Source organism: Dipodomys merriami, unplaced genomic scaffold (genome assembly GCF_024711535.1).
Source record: "Dipodomys merriami isolate MVZ:Mamm:240054 unplaced genomic scaffold, mDipMer1.0.p SCAF_336, whole genome shotgun sequence".
Taxonomy (NCBI): Eukaryota; Metazoa; Chordata; class Mammalia; order Rodentia; family Heteromyidae; genus Dipodomys; species Dipodomys merriami.
Window position 1 is genome coordinate 816411 of NW_027204893.1, and position 20874 is coordinate 837284.

General features: G+C 42.1%; 1 protein-coding gene across 3 annotated transcripts in view; it reads left to right on the forward strand.

Moving 5' to 3' along the window:
- Positions 1-17512, forward strand: part of LOC138803178 (N-acetyllactosaminide alpha-1,3-galactosyltransferase) — a 73860-nt gene extending 56348 nt beyond the window's left edge. For all 3 annotated transcript variants that reach the window (XM_069987020.1, XM_069987019.1, XM_069987018.1), the window contains exons 4-8: positions 1344-1379; positions 3778-3840; positions 4822-4896; positions 10631-10768; positions 15014-17512. In XM_069987020.1, coding sequence (XP_069843121.1) covers positions 1344-1379; positions 3778-3840; positions 4822-4896; positions 10631-10768; positions 15014-15707 — 1006 coding nt within the window. In that variant the 3' untranslated portion in view covers positions 15708-17512. The remainder of the gene's footprint in view (positions 1-1343; positions 1380-3777; positions 3841-4821; positions 4897-10630; positions 10769-15013) is intronic.
- Positions 17513-20874: the final 3362 nt, after the last annotated feature.

Sequence of the window (20874 nt, forward strand, 5' to 3'; positions counted from 1 at the left end):
GGATCACTTAATGCCCATGTGCCACACTTTCCACATCTGTAGACTGAGGTTATAAACAGAAACCACTTCTCTCATGAGAGGATTTCTTAAGCTGTAAGCTGCCTAGGACAGTATCTGGCTGAGTACTTCCTGTTATGAATATCATCAGTCAGAGTCGATAAGCTGATTTAGGAGCTAGGAACTTTAGAGCTTTAGGTGAGGCTTAGAACTTGTTCTCAAGTGTGATACCAACTGTTGTTACACTTTTCCCCAAATGCCTCTCTGGTCAGTGTCCTCATGCTCTGCTGCTGTCTGGACCACTACCTCGACCTCCTAATGGTTCTCCACACCTACTTTGTGCTCCCTGCACTCTGTTTTCCAGTGTTGTTGTTGTTTTTTTAGACGCACACAAGACCCTGTCTCACCCCTGCTGAAACTCAAGGGCAAATTTCCAGTAGGTTCCAGAAAGCCCTAGTCTTTAGCTACTTCTCTAATTTCTCTAACTTCTACAATTTCATTGTAGGTGCCTCCTTTCCTACCCCAGGGCCTTTGCATGTTGTTTTCTCTGCCTGGGACATTCCTCTTCACTCTTTCCTTCATCTTGGTGAACCCTTAATTATCCTTCAGATTCCAGCTAAAATATCAACTCTTCTGGAAATTCTGGAGATGTTTTCATGCCTGCTTACGTCTTTTTCTCTCTCATACTTCTTGGAATATGAAGTCACATAGCTGGGTGATTACCTGAATAGGCTCTGCTTGCCTTATCCTATGTCCCACAAGGATGAGGACTCTCTGTCCTGGCCAGCGGTATATTCCAGCAGTTGGTGTATAGCACATTCCTATCAAATATTTATAGAATAACTGAATAGAGATGATACTCCAAAGGAGTCATCATCCTGGTCCAGCCTTGTAGGTGCTTCAAGACAGTCTCCCTGCCTTAGTTGGTCAAGATGCCTTTGGGTACCACTTTACAGAAGGCTTTTAGCAACATAGAGCTTTTGGCTCTTCATTTGATGCTGTCTTTTCTAAAGGGAGATAAACTCAGTAGGGAAGCTGGGCTTTGGTATTTCCCCCTCCAGAGCATCTTTTATCAGGTACCTGTGAATAGGTAGCAGAAGAGGACCTGACTGCCAGCCAGTAGTCTTAAACAAACAAAAGGTGGGAAATTCTCCAGATACTCCCTTCCTCTGGAGAGCCTGAAGTAACCCCAACTAGAAATTCCCAGACACCTGTATCCTTCATTACCTGCTTGCAGCAGGTAAAACCTAGTTCTCAGCCCAATCGGGGCTCAGTAAGACTGTTGGCAGAAGAGCCTTTCTCAGAATAAAAGTAACATGATGCTTTTATTTCTTGTTTGTTTTCAGCCCAGAAGGCTCCTTCTTGTGGATATATCACTCAAAGTAAGTGTCTTGACTTCTAGGTATCTATTGGCTATCTCCCACATCTGTTCTTGCAAACACCCCTGACCCTGCTGATCCTTCACACTCCAGCCAGTGATGGTACTCAGGCTGAAGTGGGAGCGAACAGCATGCGCCTGTGGAATTGGTTATTGGGGATCAGAATTGTATTTCTCCAGCCCCAGTTTATAGAAGCATGACTTACATTTTGATGTTGGTTCTATCAAGGGTTCCTTTATGTGGTGTCATTTTGGAAATATTGCTGTCTAAGTGATAAAAAAACAATCTGGGAAGATATTTTCCATTATTCTGCCCTGAATATGTTGCCTAAAGAACTACACAAAAGTTGCTCTGAGAATATGAATCAGGGAAAAAAAATCCTGAGTCTCATGACAGACTACCATGTGTCATTGTTTAAAACAATTTTTTTAAAAGTAAAACAATCAGAGCTATATAAACTTTTATTTTCCTACCTTTGGCTTGGTTCCAGGAAGCTCAGCACAAAGTATTGTTCTTAACTGCTTGTATTTGCCTTAGTGTGATTTCTGATATAATTTATCTCTTCCTATTACATCCTGATTCTTATACTCATATGGCATGGAGCCGTGGGAACTTGCTTAAACCTACTCAGACAATATTCTGCTGTAAAATGAAAAGGAAAGTAAACCTTATGTGGGATGACCAAGATCGTAAGAAAATTCATACTTGGGCAGCCAAGTCACTGTTTTAGGGGTGTTTACTCTTGTGTTGTTTCTCTGGTTAGTATAACTACACCTCTACCAAAAGTCATTTTAAATTCTTCCTGAAAGTAAATGAACTTTAAAACAGGTTTCTTAGCCAGATGTAATGACACATGCCTGTAATCTCAGCTAGCAGGTGAAGTGGCAGTATCGCTTGAGTTGATGAGTATGAAACTGGCTTGAACAGCATAGCAAGACTCTAAAAATAAAAAAGGGGCCGGGTGCTGATGGCTCACGCCTGTAATCCTAGCTACTCAGCAGGCTGAGGTCTGAGGATCAAGGTTCAAAGCCAGGCCGGGCAGAAAAGTCCATGAGACTCTTACCTCCAGTTAACCACCAGAAAACCAGAAGTGGTGCTGTAGCTCAAGAGGTAGAGCACTAGCCTTGAGCTGAAGGACAGCGCCCAGGCCCAGAGTTCAAGCCCCACAACCGACAAAATAAATAAATAATAATAATAAAAGGTTGAACTGGGAAGGTGGCTCCTTCATGCCTACCACTCATGAAGCCCTGGGTTTGATTCCTTAGTACCACATAAACAAAAAAAAAAGCTGGAAGTGGCACTGTGACTCAGGTGGTAGAGTGCTAGTCTTGAGCAAAAAGTAGCTCAGGGACAGTGCCTAGGCCCTGATTTCAGGATGGCAAATAAAATAAATAAATTAATTAAAATTTAAAAAAATTCTTGCTGGATAGTGGTGGCTAGTGCCTATAATCCTAGCTACTCAGCAGTGAGATTCTTATCTCCAATGAGCCACCAGAATGCTGGAAGCAGAGGTGTGGCTCTAGAGGTAGAGAGAGTGAGCCCCTTAGTTAAAGCCCTAGTATTGGCGCACATACATGTACATGCACATACACACACATGAGTTTCCTAATATTAAGCCTGCTCAGAGTTACCTTGCCACCTTATCTATACCAACTGAAGAACATGGTATGGCTGACTTCCCCTTCTCTTCTCCTCCAGAAGCTCCCCACAGTGTCACAGCGAGAGAGTGTGGCAGCTCTCTTAAGTGAATGGCTAAGGTGGCTTCTAATGACAGGTTCCTAAAGGTCTTGCTCAGCAACCCTCAGATTTTCCAAGCTGTCACTGGTGATCTTTGGGCCAGTGGAATATTCCTAAGCTGACCTTTGTACAACTTGGATGCTCATAATTTTGAAGAAGAGATGATTCTTAGAAATGTACTTATTTTTACTAAGATGTCAGCTTGTTACAGTAATTTCAGTTTATCAGGCTTTTATATTACGCTTTCTTATTCAATCTTCAAAATTATCTTCATGGTAGGTTATCATTACCATCATCATCATCACCAAACTACTACCTTCCAGAGGACAAAGTTGAAATCCAGAAAGGAAAATGGCCTGTTGTAGTCACACAGTTAGCAAGTAGCAGATCAGGAGCTCAGGCTTTTGTATTGCTGCTGACTCACTAGTCACTCCCTTTTTCTCTCCTTGCCCTGCTGGGGCTGCTTAGGGGAGAGGGAAAGCTTCTGGTCTGTGCTTTTCATTCATCTAGAGGGTTTTAAATTCTGTTATGAATTGGCTGCTTTAAGTTAGCTTTTTAAAAGTAGTCATCTCTATTTAAAAAAAGCTTTGAACACCCCTCCCCATTCCAGTGTGGCGAATGCTTCATTTTCTGACAGTGTTTATATTCTTTTTCATTTTTTTAGAAACCCAGAAGTTGATGCCAGCAGCGTTCAGGACTGGTGGTTTTCAAGCTGGTTTAACAATGGGTAAGGCAACAGCAGGCGGTGGCTGAGTGTGTTTGTCTATCCACCCAACACTTGAAGAAGAAAATCCAATGCTTTTATGGTCTATGAATTTCATATTCGTGACCTTCTCCCTTCCTTATCTTCCTTGCTTACGGAAATTTTATAAGGAATCTATTGTACAGGTAGGATTAGGATGTTTTTTTTTTTTCTTTTTCCAGTGAAGGGTGACATGAGGGCTGAAAATTTAAATTTTGGAAAAGACAACAGTAATGTCCTTAAGAGGACTGCTTTAACAAGTCCTCTCCAACCCCTGAGATAACCTGGGTCAATAAATCACTAGCTGCTGATTAGATGAGTGATACTAGAGGGGAACACAGTACCTTTTCATCTGAAGTATGACTAATGCTTAGAGTTCCTGGGGGAACAAATTCCCCTCCCCTCCCCTGAGCTTTTATGTTCAAGGCTAGTGCTCTACCGCTGAAGCCACAGCTCTACCAACAGCTTTTTGATGGTTAATTGGAGATAAGAGTCTCAAGGAAGCCGGGCGCTGGTGGCTCACGCCTGTAATCCTAGCTACTCAGGAGGCTGAGATCTGAGGATCGCGGTTCAAAGCCAGCCCGGGCAGGAGAGACCGTGAGACTCTTATCTCCAATAAACCACCAGAAAACCGGAAGTGGCGCTGTAGCTCAAGTGGTTGAGCGCTCGCCTTGAGCTGAAGAGCTGAGGGACAGCGCTCAGGCCCAGAGTTCAAGGCCCATGACCGACCAAAAAAAAAAATTTAAAAAAAAAAAAAAAATTAAAAAAAAAAAAAAAAAAAAAAAAAAAGAGTCTCAAGGACTTTTCTGTCCATGCTGGCTTTGAACGGTGAACCTAAGATCTAGGATTATGGGTATAAGCCACCAGCGCCTGGCTAGGATATGTCTTGAGACAGTACCACACTGTCCTATCATCCCAGATCTCCCTCCTTACACACCTTGTTTTCTCTTTGTGCTTACAATCCAGTTATCAAGAAGAAGAAGAGGACATAAAACACGGTAGAGAAAAGGAGCTTCAGCTGCAAGACTGGTTTGATCCAAAGTAAGAAGAGAAAGCTTGTTCTCCGTGTGCAGTGAGTCCTTAACTTGCAGGAGGTTGGGCACCGCAGGTGCCCTGAGTGCCACTGAACACACTCCTTACTGGGAGAAAGTCCTCGCTTGTATTAGACCTTAAGCAATGGCTTTGACAAGAAACTGAGATCTGATAATAATGCCATAATTTTTTTGGGGGGGGAGTAGTTTGGGTTAGGTGTACTGGGACTTGAATGTAGAAACTCACCCTCTTTTTTTTTTTTTTTTTGGTCGGTCATGGGGCTTGAACTCAGGACATGTGTGCTGCCCCTGATCAATTTTACTTAAGGCTAACATTTTACTCAAGGCTAACATACTACCCCTTTGAGCCACTGCACCACTTCTTGCTTTTTCTTTTTTTTTTTTTTTTTTTGGTCGGTCGTGGGACTTGAACTCTGGGCCTGGGCGCTGTCCCTCACCTCTTCAGCTCAAGGCTAGCGCTCTACCACTTGAGCTACAGCACCACTTCCGGTTTTCTGGTGGTTTATTGGAGATAGGAGTCTCACGGTCTTTCCTGCCCGGGCTGGCTTTGAACCGCGATCCTCAGATCTCAGCCTCCTGAGTAGCTAGGATTACAGGCGTGAGCCACCAGCGCCCGGCACTTCTTGCTTTTTCTGAATAGTTTATTGGAGATAAAAGTCTTAAGGACTTTCCTGTCAGAACTGACTTTGAACCACAATCATCAGATCTCAGCATCCCAAGTACTAGGATTATAGGCGTGAGCCACCAACACCTGGAGAGACTCACACTCTTGCTTGCAATTTTTGCCTAAAGCTGGCACTCTATCAACATTTGAGCCAAGCCTCCACTTTTAGAGAGAGAGAGAGAGAGAGAGAGAGAGAGAGAGAGAGAGAGAGAGTGTGTGTGTGTGTGTGTGTGTGTGTGTGTGTGTGTGTGTACGTGCCAGTCCTGGTGCTTGAACTCAGGGCCTGAGTGCTGTTCCTAAGCATTTTTTGCTCAAGGCTAGTGCTCTATTACTTGAGCCACAGCTCCCACTTTTGGCTTTTTTTGGTGGTCTCATGGACTTTCCTGCTCAGGCTGACTTTGAACCTTGATCCTCAGATCTTAGCCTCCTAAGTATAGCTAAGATTACAGAGGTAAGCCATAGATGTCTGGCCACTTCTAGCTTTCTTTTCTTTTCTTCTCTTCTCTTTTCTTTCTTTCTTTTTTTTTTTTTTTGCCAGTCCTGGGGCTTGAACTCAGGGCCTGGGTACTGTTCCTGAGCTGCTTTTTACTCAAGGCTAGTGCTCTGCCACTTGAGCCACAGCACTGCTTCCGGCTTGTTCTGTGTATGTGGTACTGAGGAATGGAGCCCAGGGCTTCATGCATGCTAGGCAAGCACTCTACCACTAGGCCACATTCCCAACCCCACTTCTAGCTTTTTACCAGTCAGTTGGAGATAAAGCCTCCCAGGCTTTTCTTCTCAAGACAGGATTCTTAGTTTTTACACTCCTGAGTGGCTTGGATTCAGTTAAGATAAGATTCTAATTCTGACAGTAACTTGATAATAACCTGAGAACTCATTAGCTTTGTAGATGAATTACAAAATAATGGGGCTGGAATGGGCCTTACTGGCCATAGGTGTTATAGAAAGCCATAGGATCTTGAGTTGTGGGAAGAAAGTGCTAAGATTTCATTAAAATCATCCATGAAATAGAAATGATGAGAAAAAAAATCTCATGAGGTCATAAATTTGCTCATCAAACATGCATATGGCAAATCTTTTTCAGTTATGATGTACCCAGGCTAACTTTGAACTATGATCCTTAGATTTCAGCCTCCTGAGTAGCTAAGAGTACAAGCATGAGCCACTGGTACCCAAGCCAACAAGGGCCTGTGTTTCTGTGGCAGGGCCAGAGCTGAATTCATAGGGGGAGACAGGAGAGAGAGACCATGGCCAACTTCTTTCACCCTTTTCTTCCCTACAAATGGCTTAGCTTTACCTCCAAATACAAGGCAAGAAGATATTTAAAGAGTCTTGATTTGATCCAATACAAAATTAAAACCTTCTCAAGGAAGTCTTATTTCTTGCCTACATCAATCATTGTATGCAAGAATGAATGGGTAAATCAACATATTATACATAATATCAATTTATCCTTTTCTGTAAACTACCTCAGACTTACTTTGTGCACATATTTCTACATTAAGATCTCTTTGCTTCCATGACTCTACAGCCTCATTTTTCTCCCCTCCATTCCCCCTTCTCAACGTCCTTGGTAAAGGGGTTTCTCTCTTCCTGACCATCAAAACTTTCAACAGGGTTAAGAAGATGGCCTGTCATGTCTTTTTCCTATGCCAGTTTCCATTCTGTTCCCATTCACTCCCATGACATTAGATACCACCTAGAGTGGATGACTCATATTTTGCCTTTACTCCACATATTTCCCTAGGAACCCTGACTTGTGTCTACCTGCCCGCCCGCCTGCCCGCCTGCCTGCCTGCCATCCCTGAATATCTCACATGTCCCAGATGGATTCCTCAATTGTACCTCACCTTTGTTCGCATTTCCCACGTCAAGAAATAGCTCGAGCTAGAGTCTGAGAGACCTTTTCTTTTGTCTAACCACAGTCAATACTTGCTCCCAAAACGTTCGCACATCCTTCCTTTCTCCACAGCCACAGTCCTAGTTTGTGCTGCCACTAGCTCTTTGCTGGCTCATTTAACCTAGCACATTGTATCTTAATGAGTGATGAACGTTATATATTTCTTAACCTATTGAGTGATTTATAGAGTTTTTAAGACTTCCTCTAACCAATTGTTGAGTATCACAATGTACCCATGAATAAAGACATAAAATAGAAAAGTTAACAACAGCCTAAAGGCATGTGTACTTTAGTTACAGAGACTCTTATTTTTCAGGAAGCCTTTGGCCTGTACTGGCCATGCTGAGGTCACACAATTGAGTGTTTTGTTAGGAAGGAATGCTTTTGAACAGTTCTTTCCTGGTACTTGTTCCCCTTTTCAGAGCCCGATCTTGGTGATCTTGGATATCTCAGACAGTTGACATTGTCATAGATGAGCATTTTCACATATGTGGGCTGCCCTGGATAATTTCTGTTTTGACTTTAAATGACTAAAACTCTTTGATGCAGAAGTTCATCCAGGAAGTTGATTTCAGCCTTTTATTCCCCTCCCCCTGACCCCTCTTCACTGCCTGCTTTTCTAGGCTATTGTCTGGCTTCTTAGTCAGGGTTGGAATGTCAGAGGAATTGAATAATTAACTTCTGGGAGAGAGAACATTTTGATTTTTAGTTAAACATTAGGTTTAAAAAATATATTGCTATTTTCTCTTCCTACTTGGAAGAGTCCGACTTATCCAAGTAACTGATGTGGACACATCTAGGAGATATGGCCTGATTTGTCCTACAGCTAAGGAGTTTATGGCAGATTGGTCACACACTGGGTCCCATTTCTGTCAGCCTAATGCTTAGTCCCAGTTTGGCTCTTCATAAGCTCCCTCCTCCTCCTTTCCTAACCTCACTTTGTAGAATGGGGTGGTGACATAGCTCCATAGGTGAGGCATGGAGTTTAAGTGAGGAACTGAAAGTTATGTACTGAGCTTGAGATGCATATTGAGTTAAGTATGCCTGCCCTCCTTTTCTTTCTTAAGATTCATTCATTCATTTTGGTTTTATGATGGTCTCTGGGCTGTAACTCAGAGCCTGGGCACTGTCCCTGAACTACTTTGCTCAAGGCTAGAACTCTACTACTTGATTCATAGCTCTACTTCTGGCTTTTTTGGTAGTTAATTAGAGATCAGGGTCTCATAGACATTTCTTGCCCAGGCTGGCCTTGAACCATGATCCTCAGATCTTAGTCTCCTGAGTTGCTAGGATTACAGGTGTGAGCCATCAGCTCCCGACTTCCTTTTCTTTTTCTTCCTTTCTTTCTTTCTTTCTTTCTTTCTTTCTTTCTTTCTTTCTTTCTTTCTTTCTTTCTTTCTTTCTTTCTTCCTTCCTTCCTTCCTTCCTTTCTTTCTTTCTTCCTTCCTTTCTTCCTTTCTTTCTTTCTTTCTGTCTTTCTTTCATATTTTCCTTCTCTTTTTCTTTCTCTCTAAATAAATAAATAAATAAATAAATAATCTGCTTACCAAATGTGTGGCTCATACAGAACAAGTAAGACTTAGCTAATGGGCTGTTTTGGAACTACTAAAAGATCCTTGACAGGCTGAAACTAGCACTACAATAAAACAGCTAGCAATACATGAGAATTTAAGTTAAAAACATTGGTCAGAGAAGAATATGCCATATGTGCTTACTTATTCATATGTTGTGGCTTGAAATCCTGTCATTTCAACTAAGCTGGGTTGTTACAGGGCTAGAAGCACCGCTGGGGCAAAGTTTTGATGCTCCCATCTGGCTGAGCTCAGGTTGGATGCTGTGGGAGAGAATAAGGCTAACGGCTCACACTTCAGGCTGCTGCAAACTATGCAGTGTTCCCACCGGTCTCCCAGGCAGTCTCAGCAGGGCTGTATGAGCACAGCCAGCTGGGACCAGACATTGCCTAGTCACTTGCCTGACTTACTGGGGTTAAGCCACGATGCTACCCCAGAAAAGCACTAGCAAAAGCCAGGTAGAGGCCAGGCCCAGACTGCAGGATAACTCTCAGTGACCATGCACTGGTTTTTGCCTCCCAAGAGGGAAGTACAAGTACTTCTTGAGCACATAGGGTACAGGGTGAGTTGCTACCAACTTATTCCCTCTCAAGCTCCTTCTCTGCTGGGTCCTGATACTGTTCCATCCTTTCTGTATTTCCCCATCACAGTCCGTGCTCCTAGGTGCTCCTAGGTAGCTTCCTGTGTTTGTGTTAGCCTGGGAGAATCCCTTTCAAGTTTTCTGTCTACAGAAACCATATTTCTTTACTTCCTTCTCACTTTGTGTCCACACAAAAACATGGTCAAAGGAGAGGGGTCTTTGCTGGGACACTGTGTTCCAGCTTTGTCCTCCTTGCACTTATATTGAGTCCTATCAATTCTGGCTTCCTCTCTGTTCTTGTCTGTGAAATAAATGGTAACAACAGGATTTCCATTAGTATGGAGTCTCTTTGGCCAACAATCAGGTTCTTACCCAGAAAATCTCTTTCTGGATCAAAGCAAATTATCTCTTTTCTCTTTCAACTCTGTTGTCTTTCTCTAATCTCTCTACACCAAGATTTAGAATCTTCTGAGGCCCAGATGACATCCACAGAGCTAAATAACAACCAAGAGATGCCATGGATGGCTTACAGACTAGGGAAAAAGAGAAAGATATTCAGAAGGAAGAGGAGAACAAAGACAGTAGGAGAAGAAAGAAGAGTGTGTGAAGTATAAGAGTCCCATATGCGCCAGGCACCAGTGGCTCAAGCCTGTGGCTCATGACTATAATCCTAGCTATATAGGAGGTTAAAATCGGAGGACAACAGTTTGAAGTCAGCCCAGGCAGAAAAATTTATGAGACTCTTATCTTCAATTAACCATGAAAAGCCAGAAGTAGAGCTGTGGCTGAAGTGGTAGAGTGCTAGTCTTGAGCACAAAAGCTCAGAGATACCACTCAGGCCCAGAGTTCAAGCCCCAGAACTGGCAAGAAAAAAAAAAAAGTCCTACATGACCCTCCAGGATAGGTTCAGAGGCACAGGAGCTGATCCATTTTTTTTTTTCTTGCAGTCTGTGCCCTGCCTTAGCAGAGCTGCTTCTGACTCACAGGGCTGTATGTTTTTATCACCAGGAAACGCCCAGAGGTTGTGACGGTGACCCACTGGAATGCACCCGTTGTGTGGGAAGGGACTTACAATAGAGATATCCTAGAAAAGTACTATGCCAAACAAGAAATCACTGTGGGGTTGACAGTCTTTGCTGTTGGAAGGTAGGTGTCACTGGTAAAGTTGTCCTTTGTTTTTTCTTGTTCCATTGTCAGGAAAAGGACAGCTTCATAAAAGCTATCTATGATTTACCTGAATTCTAGGTAAGAGAACCTTCAAGTAAGGCACTTTCAGTGTCTTTTCCACAGAGACCTAAATGGCAACCAATAGGTGAGTCCACATACCCCTACCTCAGAAGGCAGGTCTCGGGTTTCAGGCAAAAACATCTGCAACGTGGGAGCAAGTGCTTAATTCACCTAATCAATTGATATAAAAGGGGACAGGCCAGCTATGTTGCAGTGCAGATAGATTCATTTGATCCTGGTTTTTCCAAAAATAACAGAACATCGTTCACTTATGAACAGGGGCATCAACTACCCAATTGCAACTCTGCAGAAAAACAACAAGAACAAGAACAAAACTTTGTAGATTGCACATACTTGTGAAACTGTGCTCTTAGCTCCCAGACAAAAGAGGGCTGTTTATACTCTGGTTTCTCTTCTGATGGTATAAATCTTTCACCTTTTACAAAAGAGGACTGTTTGTAATGAGCAGCATTAAAGTGGATTTGGACCTTTAGGAGGTGTGATGCTTAGTTTATTTTCAAATAATGCACTGAGCTGACTTCAGTGCTCTAATATCTAAATAGCGTTAAACCTCACAATGCCACATCAACACCCATTCCAGTATTGTCTCCCAAGCTCCAGAGAACACTAGATTTTTCTTAAAGTTCCAGAGTACAGAATAATGTTCTGGCCCTAAGCCATGTCAAAGTCTCTCTTTGTAGTACTCAGGTATATTCTATTCCTTTAAAGAACCAATGCTATGAACCCTGGGGTTTCTAGGTGTGGACAACAAAAGCACATTTTCTTCTTATTTTTTTGCAAGCGAAGAAAGGAAATCTAAATAGCAAGGAGAAAAAAATGCCAGTTGTTATTATCTTCAAAACATGATCGGCAGGTAGTGTGTTCTGTCCATATTCACTGGGCATGTGTTTTAAGTTTGAACGAATTGAATTTAGCCATCCAACTTCTTCCTCTTCTTATAGCATTCATGGCTTCACAAAGACAGTATGTGGCTTATGTTCAGGTGTCCGTGGTTTATACCTATAATCCTAGCTACTGAGGAGCCAGTGATCTAAGGATTGAAGTTCAAAGCCAGGAAAGTCCTTGAGACCATTATCTCCAGTTAGCCAGCTGGGGGGTGGGGGGGTGGGGAGGAGCCAGAAATGGAGGTATGGCTCAAGTGGTAGAGCACTAACCTTTAGTAAAAAGCTAGACAAAAGTGCCCAGGCCCAGAGTTCAAGCCCCAGTACTGATATACAAAATGATATTTAATATAGTATCATTTGAATAAATAGTCAAAATGTCACCAGATGCCTATTAAAATAATCAAAAATTAAAAGAAACACATCAAGAATGAAGAGATAAGAACCTTGTTCAGGGCTGGGAAGGTGGCTCAGTGGGAGAGCACTTGCCTTGCATGCTCAAGGCCCTGGGTTCGATACCTCAGCACCACATAAGCAAAAAGAAAAAAGCCGGAAGTGGCACTATGGCTCAAGTGGTAGAGTGCTAGCCTTGAGCTGAAGAGCTGAGGGACAGTGCCCAGGCCCAGAGTTCAGGCCCCACGACCAGACCCCAAAAAAAAAAAAAAAGAACCTTGTTCATTGATGCTGAGAATGCAAAATGGTATAGCCACTTTGAAAGAAAGTTCAATAGTTTCTTACAGAATTCAGCCAACTTTTATCATAACCTAGCAATCACAATCCTTGACATTTATCCAAATGAGTTGAAAAGTTATGTCTACACAAAAACCTGCATACAGATATTTTTAGAAGTTTTATTCAAAATTGGTAAAACTTGGAAAGAACTGACGTCCTCTGACAGATAAATGGAAAAGAAATATGTGGAATATTCAGACAATAGGATATATTTGGTGCTAAAAATAAATGAGCTATCGAGCCATGAAAAGACATGCATGTGTCTTTCATGCATACAAATAAGTGAAATAAACCAATCTGAAAAGCGTTTATAACTATGACATTGAAAAGGCAAAACTACAGGGACAGCATATAGGAATTTTGGGTAGTAAAACTATTCTGAGTACCGTTACAATGGTGGATACATGTCATTTTCCATTTTCCCAAAATTGCAGAATGCTAATACAAACTCTGAACTTTGGAAATAGTAGTGTACTAGTTTAAGTTTGTTGGTTAATAAACGTATCATTCTGTTTTAGGCATATGGCAGGAGGCAGTGCATAAATATAGGCAGGAGGCACATGGGAATTCTCAATACTTTCAGCTCAATACTTTTTCTCAATACTTTCGGTTTTGCTATGAACCTCAAACTGTTTTTTAAACGACTTTAAAAACCATTTAGGGATTGGCAGTGTGGCTGATTGATAGAGCTCTGGCCCGTGGGTGAAAGCATCAGGTACTACGTTTGAATCCTGGTCTCAGACTGAAAAAGAAAAGTTTAGTAAGGATTTGAGTATTTCAGGATAAAGTAGGGAGAAATAGAAAAAATAGAGAAAAACATGTCCCTTTCCTCATACAGGAAATAGAAATTTGGAACTAAAAATGGTGGGTCCTATCTGTAGCCTTTATGCTTACTGAGCTAAAAGAAAACATATGGTCCTGTCGTCTAGCAACTCCTAATCCTTAGATAATGGTTCTGGGAAGTTAAAGTGGGTGAAGCCTACCCCCAAATTCTGGTAACTATCAGGACTTCCTTTGGCTAGAAAATCTTTTGTGTATGTGTGTATGTGCTGGTCCTGGGGATTAGACTCAGGACCTGGGTGCTATACCTGAGCTTCTTTTGCTCAAGGCCACAGCACTATAACTCAAACCACAGTGCTATCTCTGATCTCTGGCTTATTCTGTGCAGTTTATTGGAGATAAGAGTCTCTTGGACTTCCCTGCCTGTGCTGGCTTCAAAACTCAATCCTCAGATCTCAGCTGCCTAACTAACTAGGATTACAGACATGAGCCAGTAGCAACTAGCTTTTTATTTTTATTTTTGCTTTATTTTTATATTTATTTATTTGCCAATCCTGGGGCTTGAACTCAGGGCTTGGGCACTGTCCCTGAGCTCTTTTTTGCTCAAGGCTAGCATTCTACCAGTTGAGCCACAGTACCACTTCCAGCTTTTTCTCTTGATGTGGTACTGAGGAATCGAACCCCGGGCTTCACGCACACTAGGTAAGCAGTATATTACCAGGCCACATCCTTGGCCTCTTTATTTTTATTTTTAAATACAAAAAAATAGTTTAAGTAAGGTGAAATCTTTGCTTTAGCATTTGGATGAATTTATAAGGGCCATCTCTGGTTAATGAATTAGTGTTTGGGGTGACCATAGGAGACTTGCAGGATGGCCATGCTATGTGGAAGGAGTTCCATGTCCAGGCCCCATTCTCTGCATCAAAGAGGGGGAGGAGATAATGCTGATGGTTGGGCTTAGCCAGAAATAGAGGTAGACAAGATTAGGGAAGTGGTCTCAAGGTTCATGTCACCTTTACATCTGATCTGGCAGTAGAAATGCTGAGGTATAGTTTGGGTGTTTTTGTTTGTTTTTGTCAGTTGTGGGGCTTGAACTCTGGGCCTGGACATTGTCCCTGAGCTCTTCAGCCCAAAGTGAGAGCTCTGCTGCTTGAGCCACAGTGCCACTTCTAGTTTTCTGCCAGTTAATTGGAGATAAGAGTCTCATGAATTTTTCTGCCTGGGCTGGCTTTGAACCATGATCCTCGAAATTATCATAAATATCACCTCTCTTACAATTAAAGCTGACATTTGGATCCGTAAGCCCTGAACATCCTAACAACTGAACCACAGAATTAGAAGGACTCAGACACCCAGCCATCTACAACATTAGAACCTGCATACTTCCAGATATGGGAATAGAGTCTGTACCACTAAGCTAATTGCAAGGCAGAACAGTTGAGAATACATGCTCTCTCAGGCTGGCTGGCTTCCAAGAGCAAGAGGACAGGGTTGTGCATGCCCAGTGGCTCTTCTAAAATTGGCAGCCAGATAAATCATTCCACTTCCCTAAGAGTTAAGTGACATGACTGGTATTGAGTAGGCAGGCGTGTTACACTCACAGATGTCCCTCCACAAAGAAATACCCATCTGGGTTGGGGAGAAATGGTTCCCTTTTTAATTATAAAATTTAGATAATGAGATTATAGTAGCATGTGATCGCTTATAAGAATCCAAAGATAAAATGTTTTCCTTTTCTTCTTTGTTTCAGATACATTGAACACTACTTGGAAGAGTTCATAATATCTGCTAATAGATACTTCATGGTGGGCCACAAAGTCATCTTTTATATCATGGTGGATGACGTGTCCCAGATGCCTTTGATAAAGCTGGATCCTCTGCGTTCCCTCAAAGTGTTTGAGATTAAGCCTGAGAAAAGATGGCAGGATATCAGCATGATGCGCATGAAGACCATTGGGGAACATATTTCAACCCACATCCAGCATGAGGTTGACTTCCTCTTCTGTATGGATGTCGACCAGACCTTCCAAGACAGTTTTGGTGTGGAGACTTTGGGCCAGTTGGTGGCTCAGCTCCAGGCCTGGTGGTACAAGGAGGATCCTGATAAGTTTACCTATGAGAGGCGGGAGGAGTCTGCAGCATACATTCCATTTGGACAGGGGGATTTTTATTACCATGCAGCTATTTTTGGAGGAACACCCATTCAGGTTCTCAACCTCACCCAGGAGTGCTTTAAAGGAATCCTCCAGGACAAGAAAAATGACATAGAAGCTGAGTGGCATGATGAGAGCCACCTAAACAAATATTTCCTTCTCAATAAACCCACTAAAATCTTATCTCCAGAATACTGCTGGGATTATCATATAGGTCTGCCAACAGATATTAAAACTGTCAAGATAGCTTGGCAAACAAAAGAGTATAGTGTGGTCAGGAATAATGTCTGATTTTACATTGTGCTGATGGGTTTCTGAATTTGAGAGAGGATCATTCTGGCTAATTCCTCAGAAATTTTACTTTTATAATCACTAACAGAAACATCCACGTGGCAAAATCATGCTATTCTGCCTCATAACTCTGAGCCTCAGTGAATCAGATGTAAATTTCCCAGTGATTTCTTATCTATAATAGATTGGGGGAAATACTATCAGCTGAACCAAAAAGAATTTGCCACAGGCAAAGAAAGAGCCAGAACACTTTACTCATGTCAGGTAAACATATCAGAGAACAAAGTAGCAAGGAAAGTGTTTGGCAGTGAGCTATGGCTGGGGCAGGGGGTGGGGGGTAGTAAGGAGAAGAGCATTAATTTCAGTGTCTTCCTGTTTTTGAGGGGTCTAAAGCAACATAAAGTTGCTCTGTGGCACGAGAGCTTTTAGTAAGGATGCTATCTACATTGGCAATCCTCAAAGGCTTCAAAACTGATTGCTTCAAGTCATGAGTAGTCCATGTCCTTTGCTCATCAGAATATTGTGTGGCTTCTGTGCAAAAGCTGGGTAAAGATTCCCAATGGAGAAATCCTGGCTGTGCATCTTGAGAGTCCCAGGGAATCTGAATGGACCAGTGGACGCCCAGCTTGACATGAAAACAAAGCCTCAACTTTGTGTTTTCCAGGAAATAGCAAACAGAAAGAGTGGGGAAAGAGGGGCTGAACACCCTGGAGCCGTGTCACTTCAGGGCATGGGTGACCTCCAGCCTCTTCAACCCCATGACTGACAGAGCAGGGATCTGAATGGAAGGTACTTCTTGTTTTGCCTAAGTCATTTTCAATCCACCAGACTAGTGTTCAGTCACTTGGTGAGGAGAAGTGGATGGTGTCAGACTACAGAGGCCTTCAAGAAGCTGGGCTTCATCAGAAGACAATGTGTTATCCGCTGATTCTGCTACCTGCTGGAAACCTCAGGGTTCTTTAGCCCATCATGCCTCAACATGGAGAGCTGGTATGGGGATAAAGCCCTGCCATCAAAAGATGTCCGTTTCTCCTACTGCACTACAGAAGTATAAGCAACCAGATGGATTGGACAAAATGGTTAATTGATTTTGTGACAAAAGCATGAAGAATAGCAATGGGAGGGCCCAGTTGTCATGACTGAGCAGTTGAGCATTCAATCACCTTCTCTAAGAGAAGCAGTCACATTCTATATACTAAGATCAGCAAATCAACATACAGAAAGTTGGCAGGCAACATATACACCTGCATATATATTTATATTTTCCTTATATTCCAGTTTAGGTCATTTGTTTTCATCTTCACGCAATGTATTTGAAGAGCCTTTGCACTGGCTTGATGACTAGAGCAAAAGGCTTGAGAAAAATGAAACTTACATTTTTTTTTCTACCATTTCACTGTGCCTCCTAACTCTTAAATCTTGCCAAATGAAGGAATGAGTGAATGAATAAAATCACATTTCCAATACCTCCCCCCCCCACAAAAAAACCAAAAACCCCTCCTGAATTAGTGGGCTTTGAAAAAGAAAATAGAGATCACATACCAGTTAAAGATCTTGTTTCTTCATTATACAGGTTGTGGTGGACTCTGTCTAGAGTAGGTTGTGATTAATGATTGAAGTCTTGAACCAAAGAAATTATCTACCGTGGAAGTTTAGAAAAAAAGGCTAAAGGAATTGTGAGGGAATTTCTTGATTTTTAAAATTCTTTAAATCATCAATGGAAAAAATTCAGAGCCTTGTTAATGATAATACTTAAACATTTTTTAAAACATTTCTCCTTTTCAATAAATTATTTTCTCAATATATTCTGGTCTGGTCATGGATTATGCATTTCCTTCCAAAGATGTTCCGAACTGTCAGCTGTAGAATTTTAGGTTCTTAGACTCAGAAATCCTTCTTGCCTTTCCGAAAAATGTATGTCCTATTACAAAGACAGTACCACAAAGATCAGGCTTGAGGTTTGCTCCAAAACTTCTAAAACCTATGCTTCTATTGATCTTTGCAACATGGGCTGAAATAATTATCAGCAGAGATGACTTGAAGCCCAGAGTGTAACAACAGGGCAGAGGGTGATAGCAATGCCATAACCATATCTGGGAGTTATTAAGGGTAGGTTGAAAATGTGACTAGCAAGCACAGAATCCTGACTTCAAATCCCAATACTACCGAATAACTTACCATCAGGCTCATGTAGTGAGATGGTTGCTAGGCAGGTGCTGTACTGATTGAGCTGTACTCACAGCCCTTATGCTCTTACTTTTGAAACAAGTGCTTGCTTTTTGTCCAGACCAGCCTGGACTCCAATCTCCTACTTATACTTTGGGATGATAGGCATGTACCACCATACTCAGGTAATCGTTGAGATGGAGTCTTGCAAACTTTTTGCTGCTATAGCTACTTCCTGAATAGGATTACAGGCATGAGCCACCATTGCCTGACTTTCATATATATATTTTAATAGGGATAAGTGGAAATCCCTTAGTCAGACTCAGATCTAAAAAGATGTATAGCTAGGATTCAATAGTGTATGATGGCCACATTGTAGAGGATTAGTCCTGTTATACAAATGAGGAAAAGCCAGGTTCTGAAAAGCTACACCATCCAGGTGGTAAATGGCTATGCTGAGCTCAAACCTAGAAGCCCACAGAACAAATGTGCCGATACAACACATATGTAGGGCCACATTTCATATCTTGGAAAATGCAACTTGCAAAGAAATTACAAATGCAAAAATGCAAAAAAATTTACAAGTGTAAATTCTTGCAAATTTTTACATAGAATTTTTACATAGGAATGAATGGTTTCAAAACTAGATAACATCCTAGGCCTGTACCATCTACCACTAATAGTGCATTAAACCTGCTTCAAATTCATTGCGTAAATTTAAATGCATCATGTAAGAAAGACGGTTATTCTTATCTATCAATTGAGTATGCTGGGCTGACATAAACACTGTGTAACCACTGCTGTACCATGTCAGTCCTTTGGAAGGCGTGCCCGGGCAAGGGGCAGGTGGACAGGTCAGCCACACCTATTTCCACTCCAGTTTGAATCCGGGAAGCACATGTAGGCATGCAGCTGGAATGGGAGAGGTTTATTCAAGGCCTGAAAGACTTGTCTCTTTCCCCCACTTTTCATTTTGGTGTTTTGAGACAGGGGACAGGGCTAGAGGTCACAATCCTTTTGCCTGTACCTACCAAGTGCTGAGATTATGGATGTGTACCACCATAGCGGGCTCTTTGTCCTTCTTGGAATGACAGTTTTTATCACTCATAGCAAAAGTCACTATCACGTGAGACCCTTTTGTTCTGACAGTACCAGCATTTATTAAATGTGTACTGTATTAGTGAATATATCAGCTCGACAGCCATCGAGTCTATTGAATGTACAACACACTTCACATACATTTTAAAAGGGGTAAGTAGGGATCTTAGTCCAAGACTCAAATCTGGAGGGGTGCAGAGCTAGGATTCAAAATTTCTGTCTAAAGCCTGTGCTCATACAACAGCACTAGACTACCTCCCTCATTCTTTTACTGTAAAAGTGTATTGTAAAAGTGATGTACAGAGGGGTTACAGTCACATGTCATGCAATGAATACAATTTTTTCCCCTCGGTCCTGGGGCTTGTATTCAGGCCTGGGCACTGTCCCTAAGCTTCTTTTGCTCAAGGCTACTACCACTTGAGCCACAGCACCTCTTGTGGCTTTTTCTGTTTATGTGGAACTAAGGAATCAAACCCAGGGTTTCATGCATGCTAGGCAAGAACTCTACACTAAGCCACATTCCCAGTCCACAAATACATTTTTTTAACAGTCTTACACATACTGTAACCATCGTGACATGTCTGGGCATCTAGAGAATCACGATGGAAGGGTTATATACCAAAGGGAGAGAATTGAGCATCCTGAAAACTCTTAACGGCCAAGTCATGGACTATATAGCTAGAAAAGCAGGACTGTGGAACCTGAGCAAGTACAAAATGTAGGTGGGTACTCGGCTACGGAACTATGGAGGAAGGAAGAATATCTAGGGATCTGGGGAAAAAAACCAAAAAACTTAAGAGGCCTGACCCATGAGCTGATCTTTGACAGAAGAGGAGTCACTGGGAAGTTGGATGGATTGAGGTCTCTGAGGGAGAAGCAGCAGGTGTGAAGTATGGAAGCCTGCAAATTCATAGATGCCCATGAAAATGGGGCTTTGGGACTGGATAAAATCACCAGGCAGAGCCTGCGTGACAAAAAACACAGAGGGCTCTGTCTGCCTGCCTCACATTCACCTAGGATGTATGGTTCTCTCCTACTTCCCAGCAGTCTCATCTTCTTTAGGGAACCTACTCAATTTCTATGGAAGCCTGCCATCATTGGAACAAGTGATCTAGGCCAAGCTCATTCACTTTCCATCTCCCTACCCAGTTGCAATGACTGGTTAAGGGATGATCAGGTACCTAAAGTAGCCCAAACAAGTGAGTTTCAGATGTTTTCCTAGAAATAAGGGAGCTTAAAATTCTAGTTACTTCAGATGAGAAGTAGGTAAGCCTTAGAATGAGACACAGAACTACCTAACATCTGTACTGCTCATGTGCTTCTCAAATATGTGTGCCAGTAAAGTCTCCTTGCTGTTAAGCAAGTTGGAACTGGACTTTCTTTAACTTATAATTGAATCATCCCCCCACCAAACTCCTCTAGAATTGTTAGCTCTTCACAGGCAGGACTGTCTGCCTTTGGATCAGCTCCAGTACCTATTAACTTACCTATTTACTAAAGAAGTGGATGACTGCATTAACTTTCACTCCTAATATGCCTTATAAGAAATGAATTTAATTTTTAAAAGTCATCTTGTGATTGCAGGTCGTATGTCCTATTTAAAAACCAGGAGGTTTTGCACCTGGCACCTGGAACTTTTCCTCCCATGGTACACAATATGGGAACTCAGAGGACTTGCAGCTTGCTTTCAAGTTTAGGCTCCAACAGTGTGCCAAAACCTATAGGGTTTAGTGCTGCTTCAAGGGCAGTATTGTGTGGTTTACTTTTGCTTTATCATTGCTTCTCAGCTTGGGAATTACTCCCCTCCTTTCCCCACTCTTAGGGACATTTGGCAGTGGTAATGTCTTGTCTGAAGGCATTTGTGGTTGTCACAAGTGGTGTGTGCATGTGGTGTGTGCATAGG